The sequence below is a fragment of the Ovis aries genome, chromosome X (assembly GCF_016772045.2).
Source record: "Ovis aries strain OAR_USU_Benz2616 breed Rambouillet chromosome X, ARS-UI_Ramb_v3.0, whole genome shotgun sequence".
In the NCBI taxonomy this organism is placed as follows: domain Eukaryota; kingdom Metazoa; phylum Chordata; class Mammalia; order Artiodactyla; family Bovidae; genus Ovis; species Ovis aries.
Genome location: NC_056080.1, coordinates 7,781,816 through 7,806,105, shown reverse-complemented (window position 1 = coordinate 7,806,105; position 24,290 = coordinate 7,781,816). Strand labels below are relative to the sequence as shown.

Here is a 24,290-nt window from a genome sequence, read left to right as displayed (position 1 = left end):
TACGTAGTCTGGGCTTCAGATTTGTTTGGAGACAAAATTTATTAGAAGATGTACAAAAAACCATGAAGGAAATTGGCATGAATATCTACAGAACACTTAAGAAACCATCTGCTGTTTATGTACCTCCTCTCCTGTCATGAAAGTGGAAGGTCTGTTTAATCAATTAATTCTGTGTTCATCACACTGTTTCTTTAAAATATTTGTTTATGTATTTATTTACATGGCTGCACTGTGTCTTAGTTGCCGCATGTGGGAGTTAGTTCCCCAATCAGGTATTGAACATGGGTCTATGCATTGGAGTAGTAGCCACTGGACCACCTGGGAAGTCTCTCCTCATACTCTTGGTGACAGTAACAGGCCATAAACCTGCTCTGAGGCCCCCTTAGAGCTGAGGCATGGGGTGACTGCAGTAATCCTCCTGTGGCTAGGATGTGGTTTATTGGTCATGACTCACTCACACTCCGTGCAAACATAGGGCTTCTCCCCTGTGTGTGTCCTTTTGTGTCTGATGAGATTGGACATCACACTGAAGCTTCGCCCACATTCCCTGCAAACATAGGGCTTCTCCCCTGTGTGTGTCCTTTGGTGTCTGATGAGATTGGACATCACACTGAAGCTTCGCCCACATTCCCTGCAAACATAGGGCTTCTCCCCTGTGTGTGTCCTCTGGTGTGTGATGAGACTTGCCTTCAAACTGAAGCTTTGCCCACACTCCCCACAAACATAGGACTTCTCCCCTGTGTGTGTCCTATGGTGTCTGATGAGATTTGGCTTCTGACTGAAGCTTTGCCCACACTCCCTGCAAACACAGGGCTTCTCCCCTGTGTGTGTCCTTTGGTGTCTGATGAGATTGGACATTGCACTGAAGCTTCGCCCACATTCCCTGCAAACATAGGGCTTCTCCCCTGTGTGTGTCCTTTGGTGCTTGATGAGATGAGGCTTCTGACTGAAGCTTTGCCCACACTCTCCGCACACATAAGGCTTCTCCCCTGTGTGTGTCATCTTATGTCTGGTGAGATTTGACTTCACACTGAAGCTTCGCCCACACTCCCTGCAAACATAGGGCTTCTCCCCTGTGTGTGTCCTCTGGTGTGTGATGAGAATTGACTTCAAACTGAAGCTTTGCCCACACTCTCTGCACACATAAGGCTTCTCCCCTGTGTGTGTCCTCTTATGTCTGGTGAGATTTGACTTCTCACTGAAGCTTTGCCCACACTCCCCACAAACATAGGGCTTCTCCCCTGTGTGTGTCCTCTGGTGTGTAATGAGACTTGTCTTCAAACTGAAGCTTTGCCCACACTCCCCACAAACATAGGGCTTCTCCCCTGTGTGTGTCCTCTTATGTCTGGTGAGATTTGACCTTCCATTGAAGCTTTTCCCACACTCCTTGCAAACATAGGGCTTCTCCCCTGTGTGTATCCTCTCATGTGTGATTAGACTTGACTTATCCTTGGAGCCTTGCTCATGCTCTCCATACTTGACTCTTACAATTCCTGAGACCCCTGCCTCCATGAATAATTTGCCTGTGTTCTCTGGATTCAGTTTCTGGCTTGTGCTGGGCTCTTCTGTCATTTTCTCATGCACCTCAGAACCCCCCATTTGTCCTTTGGGTGTGTAGGAGGCCGTTGAAATCCTCTTCAGCCTTATGCAAAGTTTGGGGCCTTTCAGCAAAGGATGGGGCCTTTCCTTGGGCTCTTGACCCTCTGGTTTGTCACTCGGGCTGTGTGGATCAGAATATCGCTGCTGCTGATTTTGTTTGCCTGGGCAGGGATCCTCTGGTTGGAGATGGTCTCTTGGGGATGGTCTCAGGAGTATCTGAGAGGGGTGACTGCGTTGGACATGTTGGCTGAGGAATTTCTGACTGGAGAAGGACAGAGAGCAGGAGGCACATGGGTGGATCTTGGGCTTTGGTTCTGCTGAAAGAGGAAGCTTTTAGTCAGGTAGCTGATTTGCCATGGTAAAGCCTGCCCCAGTAATCATCTTAGTGTTGACAGTGCATTATTTGTCTCCCATCAAGTGTGTCTTTACAGTCCACTTTTCCATTCCATTTTTATTTTCTACATCTGCAGAAATCAACGAAGCTTGCATCAAGGGCCTTTTCTACATACCACCCAGTCTAGGGACCTTTCAGTAGCATCAGAGGCAGCATCTCTCCTGATAGAGGTGGATCTGCAGGGACCTTTCCCTGCGTGTAAGTATCTGAAAAGTTGTGTCACAGTGGCCACAGGTATTTTACCCTATTGAGAGATAAGACTCTTGATGACTTAGGTAGAATCTTCCTGAATGGCTCCTTGTGAGGGGAAAGGGTCTATTAAATTAGGGGCGCCTGGCCTGGAGCTCTCTACATATGGGAGGCAGCACAGGGGGTGGTTAGAGCAGGTGTGAGTAAAGCTGAATTTGAGGCTCCTTGTTCAAAGAGCAGCCTTTCAAAAAAACCACTCTGCAGAAGTGGGTTAGAGACTGGACGAGACCAAGAGGCCCAGGTCCCACGGACTACAGGTCTCTCTGGCTCCTGCTGCCCCAGTTGGTTCACAAATTGCTCCTCCCTCAGTTTTCTATACATCATAAAATAAAGACATGTCCTTTCTCAAGCCTCACCAATATTCATACCTCTTTTATTTCACAGTCTTAGTCCATTTAACATGCACTAGGAAGTCCTACTTAAAAATACATATCCAGCCAGACTCTTCACATCCTCACTCCCAAGCATCTTTACCCAGGCCACTCTCCCCTCATGTCTGGCAATGAACTGACCTCTGAGGGGACTCCCCGCTGCTGTCTCTTCCCAAAAATGAACCGAAGCATCATCTTAGCACAGAGAACATGCCGCTTGCAGCTGATAGCCACATGGTTGTTCTGTGTCACCTAGGAAGACCCCTGGGGCCTGCACATGAACACGGGCACTGAGGCTTCTGTGTTCCATCCAGCCTCCTTCCTCTCCGTCTGTGCTTCCTCCTGTGACCACTGGCATGGCCTCTCTTCCCGGCCCTGAGGCTGCAGCACTGGCTGCTCCTCTGCCTGGAATCCTGGAATCCACAGGTGTTATCTCTACAGAGACCCTACCCCACCATCCTCTGCCACACCCCACTCTGTTCATGCTGATCCGAGGCACCTTTCCTGCACTGGTTTTCCTCAGAGCACCAGCCCGTCTGGTATGAAGCCCATGCTGCCCCAAGGCAGTGGTTCTGTCTATCTCAGTGCATGTAGCCCTGTCTGGCACAAAGTATGAACTCACATGACAACAAACTGAAACAGTAACTGAATGCAAATCACTGTATGCATGTCACTTAGAAATATGGAGGAAATGAGGAAGAAACTGGTAAAGGTGAGAGAGCTGGTAGGTGCTTAAAAACTTGCTTTTTGCTTCTAAGCCTTTCAGCAGAAGGTGATGTTACATACTTTTTGCATGAAATATTGAAAATTAGAACTCATATTTTTAATATAAATATTTTTCCTAACAGTCTTATGAAATGAATCAAATTCTGAGGCATTTTAATTGCAACTTGACTGACTTTAGACTAGATTGGACTCTGCTTCAGAATCGGACCAGGGAAGCTCCCCAGGATGGGGTGGGGCGCTGGAAGAGGTGGGGCACTCACCTCTCTGGGCCGAGAGCTTGCTCTTCCCCCTGCTGTCCTGCTTGATGCCAAGTTCCTCGCCATACTCGTCCCCATACCAGACCAGCAGCTCACAGCCCGGCCTGACCACCTGGCAGGTTCGGTAGAAGATCTGCCCGTGATACTGCAAGGCCACCAGGTTCTGCTCCTCGTCATCCCGGGCACAGTTCACATACCTGGGGTCAAGGCCGGGAAAGGGAAAGAAACCACAGGTGACGAGACCTGTGATGAGACCTATTGGACCATGCCCAGCTCCTTGCCTTCAGGCTCTGAGGCCGCCATGGTTCCCATCACCCCTCATGAGGACCTTCTGTTCATACCTTCGACCTGGCTGTGTGAATTCTTATATCCAGATCTTGTTTCCGGTCCTCTTCCTGGCTGGAATGCTTTTCTCTCCTTACCTATTAGCCATTGTCCAGAGCCCAGTTCCAGACTTGTCTCCACCTGGACTGTCCGTAAGACTGGTGACCTCCAGCTCCTCTAAACTCTAAATTAAGTTCTCTTTCATTCCACAGGACTTGGTACTCCTAGGCTAGCATGCACCCCTCAGCACTCACCCCAGCCTGCCTTCTCTCCAGAGGCTTTTCTCCAATCTCCCGACATGTATCCAGGGTCCTATTCACTTGCCCACCCCCTCCCATAGAAACATGGAGAGTGCTCTGACATAGCTTGAAACAGAGAACAGTAATAGTTTATTCACTTTCTGCCTGCCCTGATGAAAGTATAGGCCCTCATAGAACGGCCATGCTCACAGCCATCCTGCCCCCCATTCTTTCTCAGGCCTCAGGGCCCACTTCTCACTGGAACCGAGCCTGGGGAGGTTGTTGCCCACACGGACTCAAGGTCTCCCATGTTAGGTTACCCTGGTGCTGTGCAATTATTCAAAAATATAAAAATTAAGGTTACTATACTGTATTGGAGTTTAAAAAAGAAGAAAAAAAAAGAAAAAAATAAGGTTACTATTCCTAAAATCAATTGGTTAATAATGTCTGTCTTTAGTATGTTCTCCAAAAGGACATGGGTTGTGTGATCTGCTTCAGTAATGAAGTTCACTGTCTAAACTGGGACATAGAGTACTTGGTAAGTGTCAATTAAGTGAGTTAAAGTGTCCCTGGTGAATCTAGACTCCTCAAGTTGTTTTCAAGTACCTCAGTTTTGTTGAGCATATAGACTTATATTTTGAGGGCACATGCTATATTTTTCTTTCTTTCTAATGTCTTTTGAAATGAAAGAGCATGATATGGAGGGAAAAGAGGAAAGAAGATGTGAAAGCTATTGAGGGGGACGGGCTGAGAAGGAAAGCGGGGTCGGCTTGAGGGAGGAGGGACGTCTACAAACTGCAGGGTCACTGCACTCACCTCATCCAGTTGGCCAAAGACGTGTCCTTTCCATCCACATACTCATAGCTGTTTCTCCCTTTGGTGACCTGAGTGTCAGAAAAGAGATACAAGCTTTCTTCTCTCTTTTATTTTATTTTTTGGTAGTAAGTAATAGAAGAACTTTCCCTCTGCTGGCATTGGTGCTCTTCAGCCTGCATGGATTCAACTGCCAGTCGGACTACACAGTAAGCTCCTTAATCATCATTTCAAGTCTGAGTCTATTGGCACATTGAAGGCAAGGGCTCCACAAGTGAGGAGTCACTTCTGTATGCCTGTACCACTGTCTCCTACCTCTCCTCTGATCTTTAGATAGAAGTCTTGTATGCCTGTACCACTGTCTCCCACCTTCCTCCAATCTTTGGATAGAAGTCCTGTGTTCATGCCCAGTGCACACAGTACACAGAGCTGACTGTGTCATTGCCGACCATGTCATCACCATCCATGTCCTTGCATGTAGACATGAAGTACACCCCCACCACACACAAATGATTAGAGCCAGAGGACAGGGAAAGAGGGCTATTTCTCACCAGCCAGGAGTATCCACTGTGGGAGGCCTCTTCATTGTATATGACCTGACCCTCATAGGGGCCAAAATGCAGGCCCAGCGGCAGATCGGATGCCTCGTTCCACACTCCAAGCCCAGCCTCAGGAATGCCCGATGGTCTGATACTTAACCCAGGGGGCAGAGTGAGGGCTGAGCGGTTGGCATGCCCCTTTTCCACTGCAGAGTCCTTTACAAAGGTTGGGGGCCCATGGGCAGCACAGCTGTCGATGAAGAAGTTCTGACATTCCTCACAATCTGGAGGTGAGAGCAACAGGGATGAAGGGAGGTATAGTGATGTTGCTGGTCGTAAAGACCTTCAGAAAGAACTGGGGCACTCATGGTCTTTGGCCTTGAACCTGTACCCCAAGTCATAGAGGAAGGGGATGATTGGGGGACCAAATGGTGAGGTGAGGTTATTGTACCAAGGTCTCCATGAGTGGGCCAGCAGGGTCACTCACACAGATAGTCGTCATCCTGGAGCTCGCTGACCTCTTGGTACACATGGCCCTTTCTTTCTCGTAGACTGTACCTCTTCACTTCAGTCTCCTTTCTTCTGAGTTCTAACATGGAGAACAGAAGCTAAGCAAGGCTGGTGGGGTCTGGAGAATTAGTCCCTGTTTTATCAGAAAGTGTGAGATCTCCTAATTGTCTATCTATACAGTTTGTTAAAACTTTTTCACATTTATTTTTCAAACTTTTACTTTTGTATTTTTATGTTTTAATGATACATTATTTATTTATTGGCCATGCTGCATGGCTTGTGGGATCTTAGTTCCCTGACCAGGAATGGAACCCACACCTCCTGCAGTGGAAGTGTGGAGTCATAACCACTTAACCACCAGGAAGTCCCTTCTCTATACTTTGTTTCTTCTCCCTTTAACTACTGGCTTAGGAGACTGAGGCTCCACACTGACCACAGATGCCCAGTTCAGTGTTAGCTTCCTGCACTTCCCGTTAGTAGGTTTAACTTCCCAACCTTCTTACTTAAGACATAGTTCACTGACACATCTACTCAGAAAATATATGTTAAGGGCATGACATGTAAAGCATTGAGCAGAAGTTTGTGTATAAATACTAACAAAGCGTGGTCCCTATCATCACAGCTGGATTTATTGAACTACTTGTAGATGTCAGCACTTTTGCATTTAATGTAATGCTTCCAAACACCATATGAGTTATGTATCTGTATCTTCACTTTATAGATGAGCAATCGGGACCTCAGAAAATGTATAAGATTTTCCCAAGGCCCCAGTGCTAACTTTATGTCTCAGATCAGTCCAGCTTAAACCCATGCCTACCCAAAGTCCGCACCCCACACCTAGGCCATACTTATTAGCTTTTCTACAGGGATTAGAGGAACTAATTAGAGGAACTCCCCAAACTTTATCTTACCGACTTTGTGTCTGGGGTGCTGTCCAGGGGTCCTTGCTTCTCTGGGAGGGGGCACTGGTTTCTGAGCCTGTTTGGAGCCAGTTTTCTTCAGCAGTTTTGCTGCTCCTGGCAATTTCTTCAAACTAGATACCTTATTTAACGGTCCCCTGGACAATCTCTTCCATGTGAGTAAAAGACAACATGCATTTCTTTAGTTCTTTAGGACTGTATGGAGTGTTTTCACATGCATGACTTTAGTTAATACTTTGACAATTCTTGGAAATACCTGGTGGAGGGGGGCTCTGAACACTGGAGTGTAAAGAAAGGACCTTAGTGGGTAGTGAATCAAAACTAGAATTCATATCTTAAGATTCTTTCTCTTCAACTTTCTGCATAAAAGTGAGAGCAACACAGGGAGAATAGCTTGAGGTCAGGGAAAGAAGAGGGTAAGGGCTCACAGAGAAATCTTTGAGGTTTTCTATTAATTAGTGGACCTTTGATGGATGAGGAAGTATGGAAAATTACAGAGGGGACAAAACACATCTGGAAAATAAGGTGACAAAGCAGTGAGATTGAGAAGAGAAAAGATGATCCGCAGAAACACATTCAGACAATAAAGAAAATAAGCTGAAAGTTACAGGTTGCCATGTCCTAGAGACAATGTTTGGAATTAAAGTAGCTGGCTTCATAAATTCTCCTTGAAGAAGCCTGTACGACTAGCGGGCTCTCCTCAGTTTCCTGATCTATAAATTGATATACATGCTAATTCTTAATGTTATAGTGGACATGAAGTTTAATAAAATTCAACAAATCGTTGTGTGAGCTATTTAATACAGTATGAATGTGAGCGTACATCCCTGCCATCAATGTATCCCCTTGACTGCTTTTATATTTGAAGTCTAACTCACAAATACTATCTTAAGTATTCCTTGACCTTCTTATTCCTAGATGAATGTTTAAATGTGGGGTCACTCATTCACAAAACATTCAGAGGGCCCTCAGGGGCTTTGAGCTGGGCCTGGACTTCTGAGAATTAATGGGTATGGGCTACACTCTCAAAGCTCACAAAACAGGGGCAGGCTAAACAAATGATTCCAAACAGGAGAGTTGTCTAATCAGAGCTCAGAGGAAGGACTTGTTACTTCCTCCTACAAGAATGAGCATTTGAAATCATGTCCAGATGATGAGTTTCTACTCAAAAGCTGGTAACCTATGTGAAGTCCTTCAGTTATTTTTTTATTTGTTGTTTTTGAGTCATAAACCTGAATCTTGTCAGAGCTGCAAGTTACTTCCTTTTATTGGAGTAGGAGTCTCTGAGGTAGGGATCATGTCACCTTCTTCATCTTGGACCGTCCACTCTACAAAGTGCCCAACATGTCCTTAAGCTTCTCTTAGTCAGATATCCCTCACGAGCACATCACAAAAGAACTGAAGTTGAAAACATCTCTCAGATGAATGATATAAAGATGTATGAAGAAACTTTATAGAACTATGGAAGTTCTAACCAGTTTGTAAGGGGTTTAGAGAAGGTGCTTTGGATTAGATTGTACCACCAGTGATACTGTGATCCCACGAATATAATCAAACATTTTTTTTTAACCTCAGTTCTTGATCTATAATGGTGATAGCTATATACCTACTTATAGGTACTGTAGGATTGTTTTAAGGTTTAAGTAAGTTTATTCACATAAAATGCTTCAAGTCTGAAATATTGTGAAAATAATGTAACAAAAGAACAGCCTACTATATTTGCTGTTCTTACTAACTATAAAGATGGTGATGATATCAGACATTGTGCTAAAGATTCAGGACAGGAAGGCAGCAGTCTCCAGGATCTCTGTGTTTTCTCCTATTCTCACCTGTGACTGGATCCATGAGGAGGATTTTTTTGTCAACAGGATTTGGGAGACATTCACCTTCTGGTGTTTACTGGGCTCCCCTCTGAAGGCCATCCCAGAAGGTTTACCTAAAAAATGATGAGAATCAGTGTTTTGGTTGGTAAATGTTTCCAAACTCTGGGCATTCTAATTAAGGACACAGAATTCTGAGCCAGAGAGTGACAAGGACAAGGATTACCAAAGGAGGAATGGAAAGTGATTTCTGTATCATCAACTCCTATGCTTCCACTGGGAGCATAACCTAATTTTATTAAAATTAAAAAAATATGAAACTTCATCTGTGCTTCATCTGATGTCCATAAAGTATCTAATAAATTTACTACTTTCATGACAAAAATACTTAACAAAGTAGAAATAGAAGGAAGTGACTGCAATATAATAAAAGTCATATATGAAAAGTCTATCTCTAACATCATAGTCATCAATGAAAAGCTGAAAACTTTTAAGATCAAGAGAAAAAGGCAAGGATGCCCATTCTCAACACTTCTATTAAACATAATATTAGAAGTCCTAGCCAGGGCATTAGATTAGGGAAGGAAACGAAAGGCTTCCAGTTGGAAAGAAAGAAGTAAAATTATGTCTGTTCACAGAAGACATGATTTTATGTGGAGAAAATTTTTTAAATTACACACACACACACACACACACAACCTGCACAGAAAGTTGCACGGTACAAAATCAACATTCAAATATCTTTCCATGCATGAATAACAACCATTCCAAAAAGAAAAATAAGAAAACGATCCTAATTATGTTTTATTTTTTAAGTTATAGTCAAGAGCTAAGTTTAAATAAGAAAAAATATATATTTGTACCAGATCTTTGTTGTGGCATGTGGGATCTAGTTCCCTGACCAGGGATTGAACCCAAGTTCTCCACACTGGGAGTGTGGAGTCTAAGACACTGGACCACCAGAGAAGTCCTGATAATCTTATTTATAATAATATCAAAAAGAATGAAATAATTGGGGGAAAACATAAGGAGATGAAAGACTTATACATTGAAAACTACAAAGTATTGCTGAAAGGAATCTGACGTAAGTAAACAAAAAGGTGTCTCACGTTTATGGATTTGGAGACTTAATATTATTAAGCTGTTCATACTAACCAAAACAATTTAAAGATTCAATGCAATTCCTATTAAAATCCCAATGGATTTTTTTTTCAGATATAGAAAATTCATCTTATAGTTAATACAGAATCTCAGAGGACCCAAATAGGCAAAACAATCTTAAAAAGAACAGCAAAGCTGGAGGCCTCTGATTTCAGAACATATTACAAAGTTACAGTAACCAAAAAGTGTAGTTTTGCATTAAGTACATGTTTAGTCTCTCAGTCGTGTTGACTCTTTGCAACCTTTTAGACTGTAGCCCACCAGGCTCTTCTGTCCAGGGGATTTCTCAGGCAAGAATACTGGAGGGGGTTGCCATTTCCTTCTCCAGGGGATCTTCTTAACTCATGGATTGAACCCACATCTCCCGTGTCTCCTGCATTGAAGACAGACTCTTCACCTGCTGAGCCACTGAGGAAGCTCACTGGCATAAAGACAGACATACCAATCAGTGGAACAGAATAGACAGCTAAAAATAAACTCTTGTATACATGGTCTAATGATCTTCATCAAGGGTGTCAAGACAACATGGAAAGTTTAATCCCTGTAATGAATGGTGCTGGGGAAACAAAATATCCATATGCAAAATAATGAAGATCTTACATCATGAAGAAAAATCAACTCAGAATGGATTAAAGACCTAAATGTAAGACTTGATAAGACTCTTAGAAAAAAAAAAAAAACAAGGGTGAAGCTTCACAACATTGAATCAGCAATGATTTCTTAGATATGATACCAAGGGCACAAGTATTAGTAACAAAGTAAAAATAGACAAATGAGACTACATTTATCTTAAAACCTCTGTACAGCAAAGGACACAGTGAAACAGGAACAGAATCAAACAAAGGAACAGAGTGAAAAGACATCCTACAAGATGGTAGAAAATATTTGTAAAATATGTATCTGATAAGGAGTTAACAAGCATACACCAATATGAAGGCTACCTATAAGCCAGGAAGAGAACCTGATTGACCACGATGGCACCCTAATATCAAACTTCCATGCTCCAGCATTGTAAGAGAACAAATTTCTGTGGTTTAATCCATGCAGTCTGTTTTGTTATAGCAGCCTGAGCTGACTAACACAGTGGAAGAAGGAACTGAATAGACATTTCTCCAAAGAAGATACCCAAATGGCCAACAAACATATGAAAAGATGCTCAAGATTACTAATCAATAGGGAAATACAAATTAAAACCACAATGGAAATTATCTCATACCTTCTGTGATGGCCAATATGAATAAAAAGACAATAGCAAGTTTGGTAAGGATATGGAGAAATTGGAACCCTTATACGCTATTGTTTGAAATGTAAAATTTTCAAACTTTATAGAAAACAGTATGGAGTTTGCTCAGAAAATTAGAAATGCCGTATGATCTAGCAATCCAACTCCAGAGTATATTTCCATAAAAATTGAAAGCAAGATCTTGAATAATGTGCATATCTATGGTCATTGCCACATTATTCCCAGTTGGCAAAATGTGGAAGCAATCTAAATGTTCATTGGTGGATAAACAGGTAAAGATTATGTATATCTTATATATATTATATACACATGCACACAATGGAATATTTTGAAGCCTTAAAATAGAGCTTTTTCATATGCCACATCAAGGATGGGCCTTGATGATATTATACTAAGTGAAGTGACCAATCAAAAAAGACAAATACCTCCCAGAATTCTGGAAATAAAGCAAAAATAAACAAATGGGATCTAATTAAAATTAAAAGCTTCTGCACAACAAAGGAAAATATAAGCAAGGTGAAAAGACAGACTTCTGAATGGGAGAAAATAATAGCAAATGAAGCAACTGACAAACAACTAATCTCAAAAATATACAAGCAACTTCTGCAGCTCAACTCCAGAAAAATAAACGACCCAATCAAAAATGGGCCAAAGAACTAAATAGACATTTCTCCAAAGAAGACATACAGATGGCTAACAAACACATGAAAAGATGCTCAACATCACTCATTATTAGAGAAATGCAAATCAAAACCACAATGAGGTACCACTTCACACCAGTCAGAATGGCTGCGATCCAAAATCTGCAAGCAATAAATGCTGGAGAGGGTGTGGAGAAAAGGGAACCCTCCTACACTGTTGGTGGGAATGCAAACTAGTACAGCCACTATGGAAAACAGTGTGGAGATTCCTTAAAAATTGCAAATAGAACTACCTTATGACCCAGAAATCCCACTTCTGGGCATACACACCGAGGAAACCAGAATTGAAAGAGACACATGTACCCCAATGTTCATCGCAGCACTGTTTATAATAGCCAGGACATGGAAACAACCTAGATGTCCATCAGCAGATGAATGGATAAGAAAGCTGTGGTACATATACACAATGGAGTATTACTCAGCCGTTAAAAGAATTCATTTGAATCAGTTCTGATGAGATGGATGAAACTGGAGCCGATTATACTGAGTGAAGTAAGCCAGAAAGAAAAACACCAATACAGTATACTAACACATATATGGAATTTAGGAAGATGGCAATGACGACCCTGTATGCAAGACAGGGAAAGAGACACAGATGTGTATAACGGACTTTTGGACTCAGAGGGAGAGGGAGAGGGTGGGATGATTTGGGAGAATGACATTCTAACATGTATACTATCATGTGAATTGAATCACCAGTCTATGTCTGACGCAGGATGCAGCATGCTTGGGGCTGGTGCATGGGGATGACCCAGAAAGACGTTATGGGGAGGGAGGTGGGAGGGGGGTTCATGTTTGGGAATGCATGTAAGAATTAAAGATTTTAAAATTTAAAAATAAAAACTAAAAAAAAAAAAAGACAAATATTGCAAGATTCCACTTCTATGAGGTATCTAAATTAATCAAAACCATGGAAACAGAAAATATAATCGTGGTTGTGAAGATTAGTGAGGAGGAAGAATCAGAGAATTGTTGCTTAATGGGAGTAGGGCTTCAGGCATGCAAGAGGAAAAAGTTCTACAGATTTGCTGTAGAACAATGTGTACATAGTTAGCAATAGTGTACCATACGCTCATAAATTAAGAAGGTAAAGATGTGTAGAGGCACAGTGAACCATGGAGTATTATTCCCTATGAAAAATCTCTCTTCATGTCAAAACCTTTAGTTTTCATGCTTCTTACACTAGTTTTGATAACCTAAGGGAACAGATGGACTTCCCTGGTGGCACAGTGGATGAGAATCTGCCTGCCAATGCAGAGGACACAGGTTTGATCACTGGTCCAGGAAGAGTCCACTTTCTGTGGGGCAACTAAGCCTGTGTGTCACAAACTACTGAGCTTGCATGTGAGCTGCAACAAGAAGCCAGTCACCACAACCAGAGAAAGCCATGCACAGCAACGAAGACCCAGCCAAAACTAAATATATATATATATATATATTTAATCTGGGAGAACAGAAATCCATAGATGGAGAATCCTAGAAATATCTAAATTGCTTTCTCTACTCTAGGCAGATTAACCCTTCTAAACTCTCTGAGCAGTGGAAGAGGAAGTGAGCTGCTCACTTATATTTTATAATGATTGTACTTCATTTTTTATTTACCTGATGCTGTCTCTGGTCAGTGAAATGTGGGAAAGATCAGGGAGAATAAATAGTTCTCTCAAACCCTTTCCAAGAATCAAAACAAAGACTCCACCAGAAAATTACTAGAGCTAATCAATGAATATAGTAAAGTTGCAGGATATAAAATCAACACACAGAAGTCCCTTGCATTCCTATACACTAATAATGAGAAAGTAGAAAAAGAAATTAAGGAAACAATTCCATTCACCATTGCAACAAAAAGAATAAAATACTTTGGAATGTATCTTCCTAAAGAAACTAAAGACCTAGATATGGAAAACTATAAAACACTGGTGAAAGAAATCAAAGAGGACACTAACAGATGGAGAAGTATACCATGTTCATGGATTGGAAGAGTCAATGTAGTGAAAATGAGTATACTACCCAAAGCGATCTACAGATTCAATGCAATCTCTATCAAGCTACCAGCGGTACTTTTCACAGAGCTAGAACAAATAATTTCACAATTTTTATGGACATACGAAAAATCTCGAATAGTCATAGCAATCTTGAGAAGGAAGAATGGAACTGGAGGAATCAACCTGCCTGACATCAGGCTCTACTACAAAGCCACAGTCATCAAGACAGTATGGTACTGGCACAAAGACAGAAATATAGATCAATGGAACAAAATAGAAAGCCCAGAGATAAATCCACACACCTATGGACACCTTATCTTCGACAAAGGAGGCAAGAATATACAATGGAGAAAAGACAGTCTCTTTAACAAGTGGTGCTGGGAAAACTGGACAACCACTTGTAAAAGAATGAAACTAGAACACTTTCTAACACCATACACAAAAATAAACTCAAAATGAATTAAAGATCTAAATGTAAGATCAGAAACTATAAAACTCATAGAGGAGAACATAGGCAAAACACTCTCCGACATAAATCACAGCAGGATCCTCTATGACCCACCTCCCAGAATACTGGAAATAAAAGCAAAAATAAACAAATGGGAACCAATTAAACTTAAAAGCTTCTGCACAACAAAGGAAACTATAAGCAAGGTGAAAAGACAGACTTCTGAATGGGAGAAAATAATAGCAAATGAAGCAACTGACAAACAACTAATCTCAAAAAATATACAAGCAACTCATGTAGCTCAATTTCAGAAAAATAAAAGACCCAATCAAAAAATGGGCCAAAGAACTAAATAGACATTTCTCCAAAGAAGACATATGGATGGCTAACAAACACATGAAAAGATGCTCAACATCACTCATTATCAGAGAAATGGAAATCAAAACCACAGTGAGGTACCATTTCACACCAGTCAGAATGGCTGCTATCCAAAAGTCTACAAATAATAAATGCTGGAGAGGGTGTGGAGAAAAAGGAACCCTGTTACACTGTTGGTGGGAATGCAAACTAGTACAGCCACTATGGAGAACAGTGTGGAGATTCCTTAAAAAACTGGAAATACAACTGCCTTATGACCCAACAATCCCACTGCTGGGCATAAACACCAAGAAAACCAGAACTGAAAGAGACACGTGTACCCCAAAGTTCATCAAAGCATTGTTTATAATAGCCAGGACATGGAAACAACCTAGATGTCCATCAGCAGATGAATGCATAAGAAAGCTGTGGTACATATACACAATGGAGTTTTACTCAGCCATTAAAAAGAATACATTTGAATCAGTTCTAATGAGGTGGATGAAACTGGAGCCGATTATACAGAGTGAAGTAAGCCAGAAAGTAAAACACCAATACAGTATACTAACACATATATATGGAATTTAGAAGGATGGTAACGATAACCCTGTATGCGAGACAGCAAAAGAGACGCAAATGTACAGAACAGACTTTTTGATTCTGTGGGAGAGGGAGAGGGCAGGATGATTTGGGAGAATGGCATTGAAGCATGTATAATATCATATAAGAAACGAATAGCCAGTCTAGGTTCAATGCAGGATAGAGGATGCTTGGGGTTGGTGCACTGGGATAACCCAGAGGGATGGTATGGGGAGGGAGGTGGGAGGAGGGTTCAGGAGTGAGAACTTATGTACACCCATGGTGGATTCATGTTGATGTATGGCAAAACCAATACAGTATTGTAAAGTAAAAAGAAAAAAAAATAATTAATTAATTAAAAAAAGAAAAAAAAAGAATTAGTTTCACCTTAAGGTAAGTGGTGTTATTTTTTATACACACATAAATAATGAATCTTGACATAATATGTTAATCACTTCCTCTGCTAAAAGATTTAATCCAATAACCAAATTATTATGAGATTAGTATTAGATACCTCTTTGGTGAATTTATAGTCTAGGGTATGTTTAATTGCCTTTCATTAAGGATGTTTAGCAAAAATAATTATTTTTAGAAAGAATGATACATTTTAAAGATAAAACAGAAAACACTGAAAACCTATACCTTTACCTTCACTCAGGCTCATGTCAATACTCAGCCACAACCACTTTAGAATGATGAAAATTATATTTTCTTTGCTAATGGCTGAGATGCAGTTGAGACCTAAGCCCAGGCTGGTTTCTTGAAGACACCTCTAAATCCTGGCCCCTCACCTTGTTGCCTTGGTGTCCATTCTTCCTCAGAATCTTCAGTGTCATCTACCTGGGGTTTGATGACCTGCCTGTGGTGATGCATGAAAGCTGGTTGAGTGGCTCTGAAACCTGGAAAGAAGCAAAATATATGTTCTAAGAAGGAGGCACAAAGCACAGAAGCAATGGAAAGTGTCACAAAGTCAGGAAATCAGTAGAATGGACTGGAAGAATGGGTCAACCCCACTTTGATACAAAACAATAAAAATTTCCTCCAGGTTAGTCTCCACACAAAAGGGAACTGTGAGCAGAAGAAGCCACCTAAGAGAGGGCCAAGTAAACACTAAGGGTGAAGACCTGTTACATGTTTTCCAGGCTCACAGGCACCCAGCACTTCATGTTACCTATAGCAATCAGTGCTTTGTAGTTCCTTTTCACATTCCTATATTGGACTTTTGTTCCCATTCTCCCATCTCTGCCCATTCTTCCTTGGTGAAGTATATGGAAATGTCTTTGAAAGCATCTTTGGCTTAAAGAAAATAGTAGATTCCATCGGTGACTTACTAATATATGTCAGACCTTAGAGCTGACTTCTCCACCTTTTGTGCAGGGAGTAGCCTGAAGCTACTGGATGGTCTCTGTGAGACAGGGATGAAGACTTTCCTTCCTGCCTGTGTCCTGCTTAACTGAACAAACACTGAGCATTTTTCTCACTCTCCCTGGACACAGAGAAATTGATGATGCTAGTGTCCTGTTTTGTCCCACTCCACCCCAGCATCTCAGACAGGACCAGGCATTCCCATCCTGTGTACGTTCACAGAGAAGTTCACTCAGCTGCCCAGGCAAGCAGTTTGTGGTCCTTCAGGGGCCGGTGCCATGTCCTTCCTATAGAGCTGGCTTAGAGCCCAGCTTTGCCACCTCCACCTCTCACCATGGGCTTCCACTCTGTTCTCCCAGCATCTCCCTCAGTGCTCTTCTCTGGAGACCTGTTTGGGCTCATGGCCATGGGACTGCCTCAATGCCAAGGTGCCTGTGGAAGAAGAAGATGTTGAGATAGCCCAGATCACTGTCCAGAGCCTGGTCTGTCTGTCTTGGGTGGAGTGTCCAGGGCAGGAAGGTGTGGGGAAAGTCGAAGTGAGGGTGTTGGTGGGATGGACGGATCCTGATCAGCTATGACAGGCCAGCCTAACGTGAACTAGATTTGGTTTCTATGGTTCCCCTACAATTCAGCCCCTCTGAGGAAAGGCACTGGGAGGGACATGTCTGTGGGTAACAGAGGGAGTCCTGAGGAGACCTAGAAGCCCCTAACTGCTGGACTGGGGTAAGGCTGAAATCAGGGCTCTGTTCCAGTGCAGGAAAGGGAATATTTCTCCAAGAAGTGTTTTGAGGATCTCCGCCTGGGAACTCGGAAAAACCTGGGCATATCATGGGTTCTACGTTTAAGAGACAAGTCGCTCCACTTGAGGAGATCTGCTATACGGGGACTGAAGGAACTGGGATCCTCAGACAGAGGGGACTGGGGATGTTTTGGCTGATGTAGCATGTTCAGGGTGAGAGAACTTTGGATCTTTGAGGCTGAGGAAATCGGCCTCAAACGAGGCCTCAAACCTCGGCCTCACCCGAGGTTTCTTGTTAAGGGGCTTTAGGTCTCTGACAGGCAGGACAGTGGGAGTCTTGAGGACGAAGAGTTTCAAGAGCTCCCAGGCTGAGGTATTCAGGGTCTCCGAAGTTAAGGAAATTTGGTCTCTCTGTGGGTGCTATTTTGAGGGTGCCTCAGCCTGAGGGGAACTGGGGTTACTCTAGGTGTTTGAGGGTCACAGCACTAGGGGATTTGGTGTTGCTGGGAGTGAAGGGACTTGTAGTCCCTGAAGCTGAAGAGACGCGAGCTCCCTTCAGGTTAAGACCCAGGTTCTTCAAAGCTGACGGGATTTGGGGCCTCTCACCCTGGAATTTGAAGCCATCAGGGTAAGGGTTTGTGAGGGTTGTGCAGGGTGTGTTCCGGTAAGGCTCCCAGCTGTCCTGCGGCGCTGCCAAACCTGGCCCTAGGCTCGTTCAGAGCTCGGTGGTGTGGAGTCCTCCCGCGTTGAGGCGAAGTGAAGGGCGAGCAGCCAGCCTGTACCCTGTCAGGCACAAGCGACCAATCAGCGTTGTGACAGAGGCAGACCTGCCAATAGGTGCTGGAAGGGTGTGGAGAGAGACGGAGGCCCCACCCAACCGCTCAGGGATTGGCTGCTCAGGGGGTGTGTCTGTCAAGAAGCGTCCAGCGCGCAGGCGCATTTTGGCCATTTTCTTTGCTTGTTTTCAGGCATTGCCTCTTAGGCCTGTATCCTCAAGTGGGCGGGTTGTCCTCAGGCTGGATGTTTCCTTCCAGTGCCCTCAGCTAGAATCTCAGCTCCACCAGATGGCAGTCGTGCTCCCGGACTTTCTCCTAGGCCCACTTGTGAAGTGAAGTCGCTCAGTCGTGTCTGACTCTTTGCGACCCCATGGACTGTAGCCTACCAGGATCCTCAGTCCATGGGGTTTTCCAGGCAAGAGTCCTGGAGTGGGTTGCCATTTCCTTCTCCAGGGGATCTTCCCGACCCAGGGATCGAACCAGGGTCTCCTGCATTGTAGGCAGACGGTTTACCATCTGAGCTACCAGACACCTTTCCTTAGAAAAAACTTTTAACCTCAAAGTAGAAGTGGCACTGATGAGTAATCTGTGTATTTAATGTAGGTATCAAAAGCCTTCAGAAATGAGATATAAATAAAACCTTGCAAGTGTTTTCTGTAAAACGAGGCAAAGAACTGGAGGACAATGGATCTTCAGAGCTGAGTTTGCTTGACACCTACTAACCTCACAAGGTAAAATAAGGACACTGTTTCTGGCCATTAGGTAGATTTGCTTACAGAAAAATAAGGTGATTTCCATGTATTGGAAGCAAGATGACTGACTGTAGAATTAGTATCTAGTGGTGGTTGGGATTCTGGATGGAGAAATGTTGCCAGAAAAGTTCTTGGTGGGTGTTGAGCCAGAAGATACAACCCAGCCAAAGCTTATGGGAAGGAAAAGTGTATTACTTGCAGAACTATGGGGAACACCATGCAGCTTTCCAGAGCAGTGTCTCTCTAAACCGCAAAGGTGGGGAAGCTTTAATCTATGGGAACAGGCATGTTCAGGCTTCCATGGTAGCTCAGACGGTAAGCAATCTGCCCACAGGAGAAGACCTGTGTTCAGTCCCTAGGTGGGGAAGATCCCCAGAGGAGGGCATGGCAATGCACTCCGGTATTCTTGCCTGGAGAATCCCATAGACAGAGGAGCCTGGTGGTCCATGAAGTTGCAAAGAGTCAGACATGAGTGAGTGACTAACACTTTAAATTTACAGACATGTTCATTAAGGGTCTTGGGCTGTGGCAGACTCTAAGCTTCAGTTGATTGAAGTCTTGAGGGTCAGAACCAGTCACCATCGCATCCTTTACATTTCAGCTGGTCTAGTATAGATATAGAAATCTATTCTTCTTCATATTCTTTCCCCTTATCAGTTCAGTTCAGTCACTCAGTTGTGTGCGACTCTTTGTGATGCCATGTACCACAGTATGACAGGCTTCCTTGTCCATTAATAACTGCTAGAGTTTGTTCAACTCATGTCCATCGAGTCGGTGATGCCATCCAACCATCTCATCCTCTGTCAGCCCCTTCTCCTCCCACCTTCAATCTTTCCCAGCATCAGGATCTTTTCCAATGAGTCAGTTCTTCGCGTCAGGTGGCCAAAGTATTGGAGCTTCAGCATCAGTCCTTCCAATGAATCTTCAGGACTGATTTCCTTTAGAATGGACTGGTTGGATTTCCTTGCTGTCCAAGGGACTCTCAAGAGTCTTCTCCAAGACCACAGTTCAAAAGTATCAATTCTTCGGCACTCAGCTTTCTTTCTTTCTTTTTTTTTTTTTTTTTCAGCTTTCTTTATAGTCCAACTCTCACATCCATATATGACTACTGGAAAACCCATAGCTTTGACTAGACAGACCTTTGTCGACAAAATAATGATTCTGCTTTTTAATATGATGTCTAGGTTGGTCAGAGCTTTTCTCCCAAGGAGCAAGCATCTTTGAATTTCATGGCTGAAGTCACCATCTACAGTGATTTTGGAGCCCAAGAAAATAAAATCTGTTACTGTTTCCATTTTTCCCCATCTATTTGTCATGAAGTGATGGGACCAGATGCCATGATCTTCGTTTTCTGAATGCTGAGTTTTAAGCCAGCTTTTTAACTCTCCTCTTTCACTTTAATCAAGAGGCTCATTCTGCTTCACATTGTGCCATAAGGATGGTGTCGTCTGCATATCTGAGGTTATTGATATTTCTCCTGGCAATCTTGATTCCAGCTTGTGCTTCATCCAGCCTGACATTTTGCATGATGTACTCTGCACATAAGTAAACACGGTGACAACATACAGCCTTGATATACACCTTTCCCAATTTAGAACCAGTCCATTGTTCCATGTCTGCTTCTAACTGTTGCTTCTTGACCTTCATACAGATTTCTCAGGAGGCCAGTAAGGTGGTCTGGTATTCCCATATTTGGGGAATTTTCCAACAGTTTGTTATGATCCACACAGTCAAAGGCTTTGGCATAGTCAATAAATAAGAAGTAGATATTTTTCTGGACTCTCTTGCTTTTTCTATAATCCAGTGGATGTTGGTAATTTGATCTCTGGTTCCACTCTGTTTTCGAAATTCAGCTTGAACATTTGGAAAGGCTTGGTTCACATATGTTAAAACTTCACTTGGAGAATTTTGAGCATTATTTTGCTAGCATGTGAGATGAGTGCAATTGTGCAATAGTTTGAACATTCTTTGGCAGTGCGTTTCTTTGGGATTGGAATTAAAACTGACCTTTCCCACTCCTGTGGCCACTGCCAAGTTTACCAAATTTGCTGGCATATTGAGTGCAGCACTTTAACAGCATCATCTTTTAGGCCTTCAAATAGCTTAGTTGGAATTTCATCACCTCCACTAGCTTTGTTCATATTGATGACTCCTAAAGCACATTTGACATCACATTCCAGGATGTCTGCCTCTAGGTGAGTGATAACACCATCGTGGTTATCTGGGTCACTAAGATTTCTTTTGTATAGTGCTTTTGTGTATTCTTGCCACCTCTTCTTAATATTTACTGCTTCAGAAATGGCCCATACCATTTCTATCCTTTACTGTGCCGATCTTTGCATGAAATGTTCCCCTAGTTTCTCTAATTTTTTAAATGAGATCTCTAGTCTTTCCCATTCTATTGTTTCCTGCTATTTTTTGCATTGTTCACTTAAGAAGTTTTTCTTATATTTCCTTTCTATTCTTTGGAACTCTGCATTCAGATGGATATATCTTTTTGCATTTCTCCTTTGCCTTTAGCTTCTCTTCTTTCCTCAGCTATTTGTAAGGCCCTCTCAGACAAGCGTTTTGCCTTTCTTCATTTCATTTTGGTGGATGGTTTTGATCATGGCCTCCTGAACAATGTTAGGAACCTCCATCCTTAGTTCTTCAGGCACTCTGTTTATCACATCTAATACCCTGAATCTATTTGTCATTTCTACTGTATAATCACAAGGGATTTGATTTGGGTCATACCTGAGTGGCCTAGGGGTTTTCCCTACTTTCTTCAATCACAGTCTGAATTTTGCAATAAAGAGTTCATGATCTGAGCCACAGTCAGCTCCCAGTATTGTTTCTGCTGACTGTATAGAGCTTCTCCATCTTTGGCTGCAAAGAACATAATCAATCAGATTTCAGTATTGACCATCTTGTGATGTCCATGTGTAGAGTCTTCTCTTGGGTTATTGGAAGATGGTGTTTGCTATGACCAGTGCGTTTCCTTTGCACAACTCTGTTAACCTTTGCCCTGCTTCATTTTTGTACTCCAAGGCCAAACTTGCTTGTTACTCCAGGTATCTCGACTTACTTTAAAAAAAAATTACTTATTTTAGTTGGAGGTTGATTATATTACAATATTGTGGTGGTTTTTGCCATATATTGACATGAGTCAGCTACGGGTGTACATGTGTCCCTTTGCCCCGAACCTCCCTTCCACTTCCCTCCCAATTCCATCCCTGAGTTGTCCTAGTACACCAGCTTTGAGTGCCCTGTTTAATGCATCTATTTCACATATGGTAATATACATGTTTCAATGCTATTCTGTCATATCATCCCACCCTCGCCTTCTCCCACAGAGTCCAAAAGTTTGTCCTTTACATCTGTGTCTCTTTTGCTTTTGTGTATAGGGTCATCGTTACCATCTTTCTAAATCCCATATATATGCATTAACATTATGTATTGGTGTTTTTCTTTCTGACTAACTTCACTCTGAATAACAGGCTCCAGTTTCATATACCTCATTAGAACTGACTCAAATGTGTTATTTTTAATAGCTGAGTAATATTCCATTGTGTATATGTACTACAACTTATCGATTCATCTGCCTGTGGACATCTAGGTTGCTTCCATGTTTTAGCTATTGTAAACAGTGCTGCAATGCATATTGGGGTATGGGCGTCTCTCTCAGTTCTGGTTTCCTCAGTGTGTTTGTCCAGCAGTGGAATTGCTGGGTCGTATGGTAGTTCTATTTCCAGTTTTTTAAGGGAATCTCCACACTGTTCTCCATAGTGGATGTACTAGTTTGCATTCCCACCAACAGTGTAAGAAGGTTCCCTTTTCTCCACACCATCTCCAGCATTTATTGTTTGTAGAATTTTAGATGGTAGCCATTCTGACTGGCTTGAGATGGGACCTCATTGTGGTTTTCATTTGCATTCGTCTGATAGTGAGTGATGTTGAGCATCTTTTCATGTGTTTGTTGGCCATCTGTATGTCTTCTTTGGAGAAATGTCTGTTTAGTTATTTGGCCCACTTTTTGATTGGGTGATTTATTTTTCTGTTATTGAGCTGCATGTATATTTTGGAGATAGTTTTTTTTCGTCAGTTGTTTGGTTTGCTATTATTTTCGACCCCATGGACTGCAGCCTACAAGGCTCCTCCGTCTGTGGGATTCTCCAGGCAAGAGTACTGGAGTGGGTTGCCGTTTCCTTCTCCAGGAGATCTTCTGAACCCAGGGTTTGAACCTGGGTCTCCAGCATTGCAGGCAGACACTTTACCATCTGAGGCACCAGGGAAGCACACCGGCTGCTACGGACAGCACAGAAGCGTGGCCAAGAGGAGCTACCCCTCGCCCAAGGTCAGGGGCGGCGACTGAGAGTGCCAGGCTGTGACGGTGCAGGAGCGGCTGAGAGGAGCTACCCCATATCTGAGGTCAGAGGCAGTGGCCGAGAGGAGCTACCCCATGCCCGAGGTCAGGGGTGGTGGCCGAGAGGAGTAACCCCACATCCAAGGAGCGGGGGCTGTGCTGGCACAGGAGGGGTGAGAGGAGCTACTCTATGTTCAAGGTCAGGAGGGGCGGCTGTGAGGAGATACCCCTTGTCCGAGGTAAGGAGCCCAGCTGCACTTTGCTGGAGCAGCCATGAAGAGATACCTCACATCCAAGGTAAGAGAAACCCAAGTAAGATGGTAGGTGTTGCAAGAGGGCATCAGAGGGCAGACACTGAAACCATAATTACAGAAAACAAGTCAATCTGATCAAATGGACCACAGCCTTGTCTAACTCAGTGAAACTAAGCCACGCCATGTGGGGCCACATAAGACGGACGGGTCATGGTGGAGAGGTCTGACACAGTGTGGTCCACTGGAGAAGGAAATGGCAAACCACTTCAGTATTCTTGCCTTGAGAACCCCATGAACAGTATGAAAAGGCAAAATGATAGGATACTGAAAAGGGAACTCCCCGGGTCGGTAGATGCCCAATATGCTACTGGAGGTCAGTGGAGAAATAACTCCAGAAAGAATGAAGGGATGGAGCCAAAGCAAAAACAATACCCAGCTGTGGATGTGACTGGTGATAGAAGGAAGGTCTGATGCTGTAAAGAGCAATATTGCATAGGAACCTGAAATGCCAGGTCCATGAATCAAGGCAAATTAGCAGTGGTCTAACAAGAGATGGCAAGAGTGAACATCGACATTCTAGGAATCAGCGAACTAAAATGGACTGGAATGGATGAATTTAACTCAGATGACCATTATATCTACTACTGTGGGCAGGAATCCCTTAGTAGAAATGGAGTAGCCACCATGGTCAACAAAAGAATCCAAAATGCAGTACTTGGATGCAATATCAAAAGGACAGAATGATCTCTGTTCCTCTCCAAGGCAAACCATTCAATATCACAGTAATCCAAATCTATGCCCCAACCAGTAACGCTGAAGAAGCTGAA

General features: G+C 43.0%; 1 protein-coding gene across 1 annotated transcript; it reads right to left on the bottom strand.

Annotated features, from left to right (window-relative positions):
* Positions 1-450: 450 nt before the first annotated feature.
* Positions 451-16,999, bottom strand: LOC101120895 (histone-lysine N-methyltransferase PRDM9-like). Its single transcript, XM_012106207.3, is given in 11 exon segments — positions 451-1,913; positions 3,600-3,793; positions 4,976-5,043; positions 5,524-5,795; positions 5,999-6,100; positions 6,933-7,089; positions 8,828-8,877; positions 16,024-16,131; positions 16,404-16,455; positions 16,458-16,522; positions 16,924-16,999. Coding segments are annotated over 11 exon segments (2,607 nt in total).
* Positions 17,000-24,290: the final 7,291 nt, after the last annotated feature.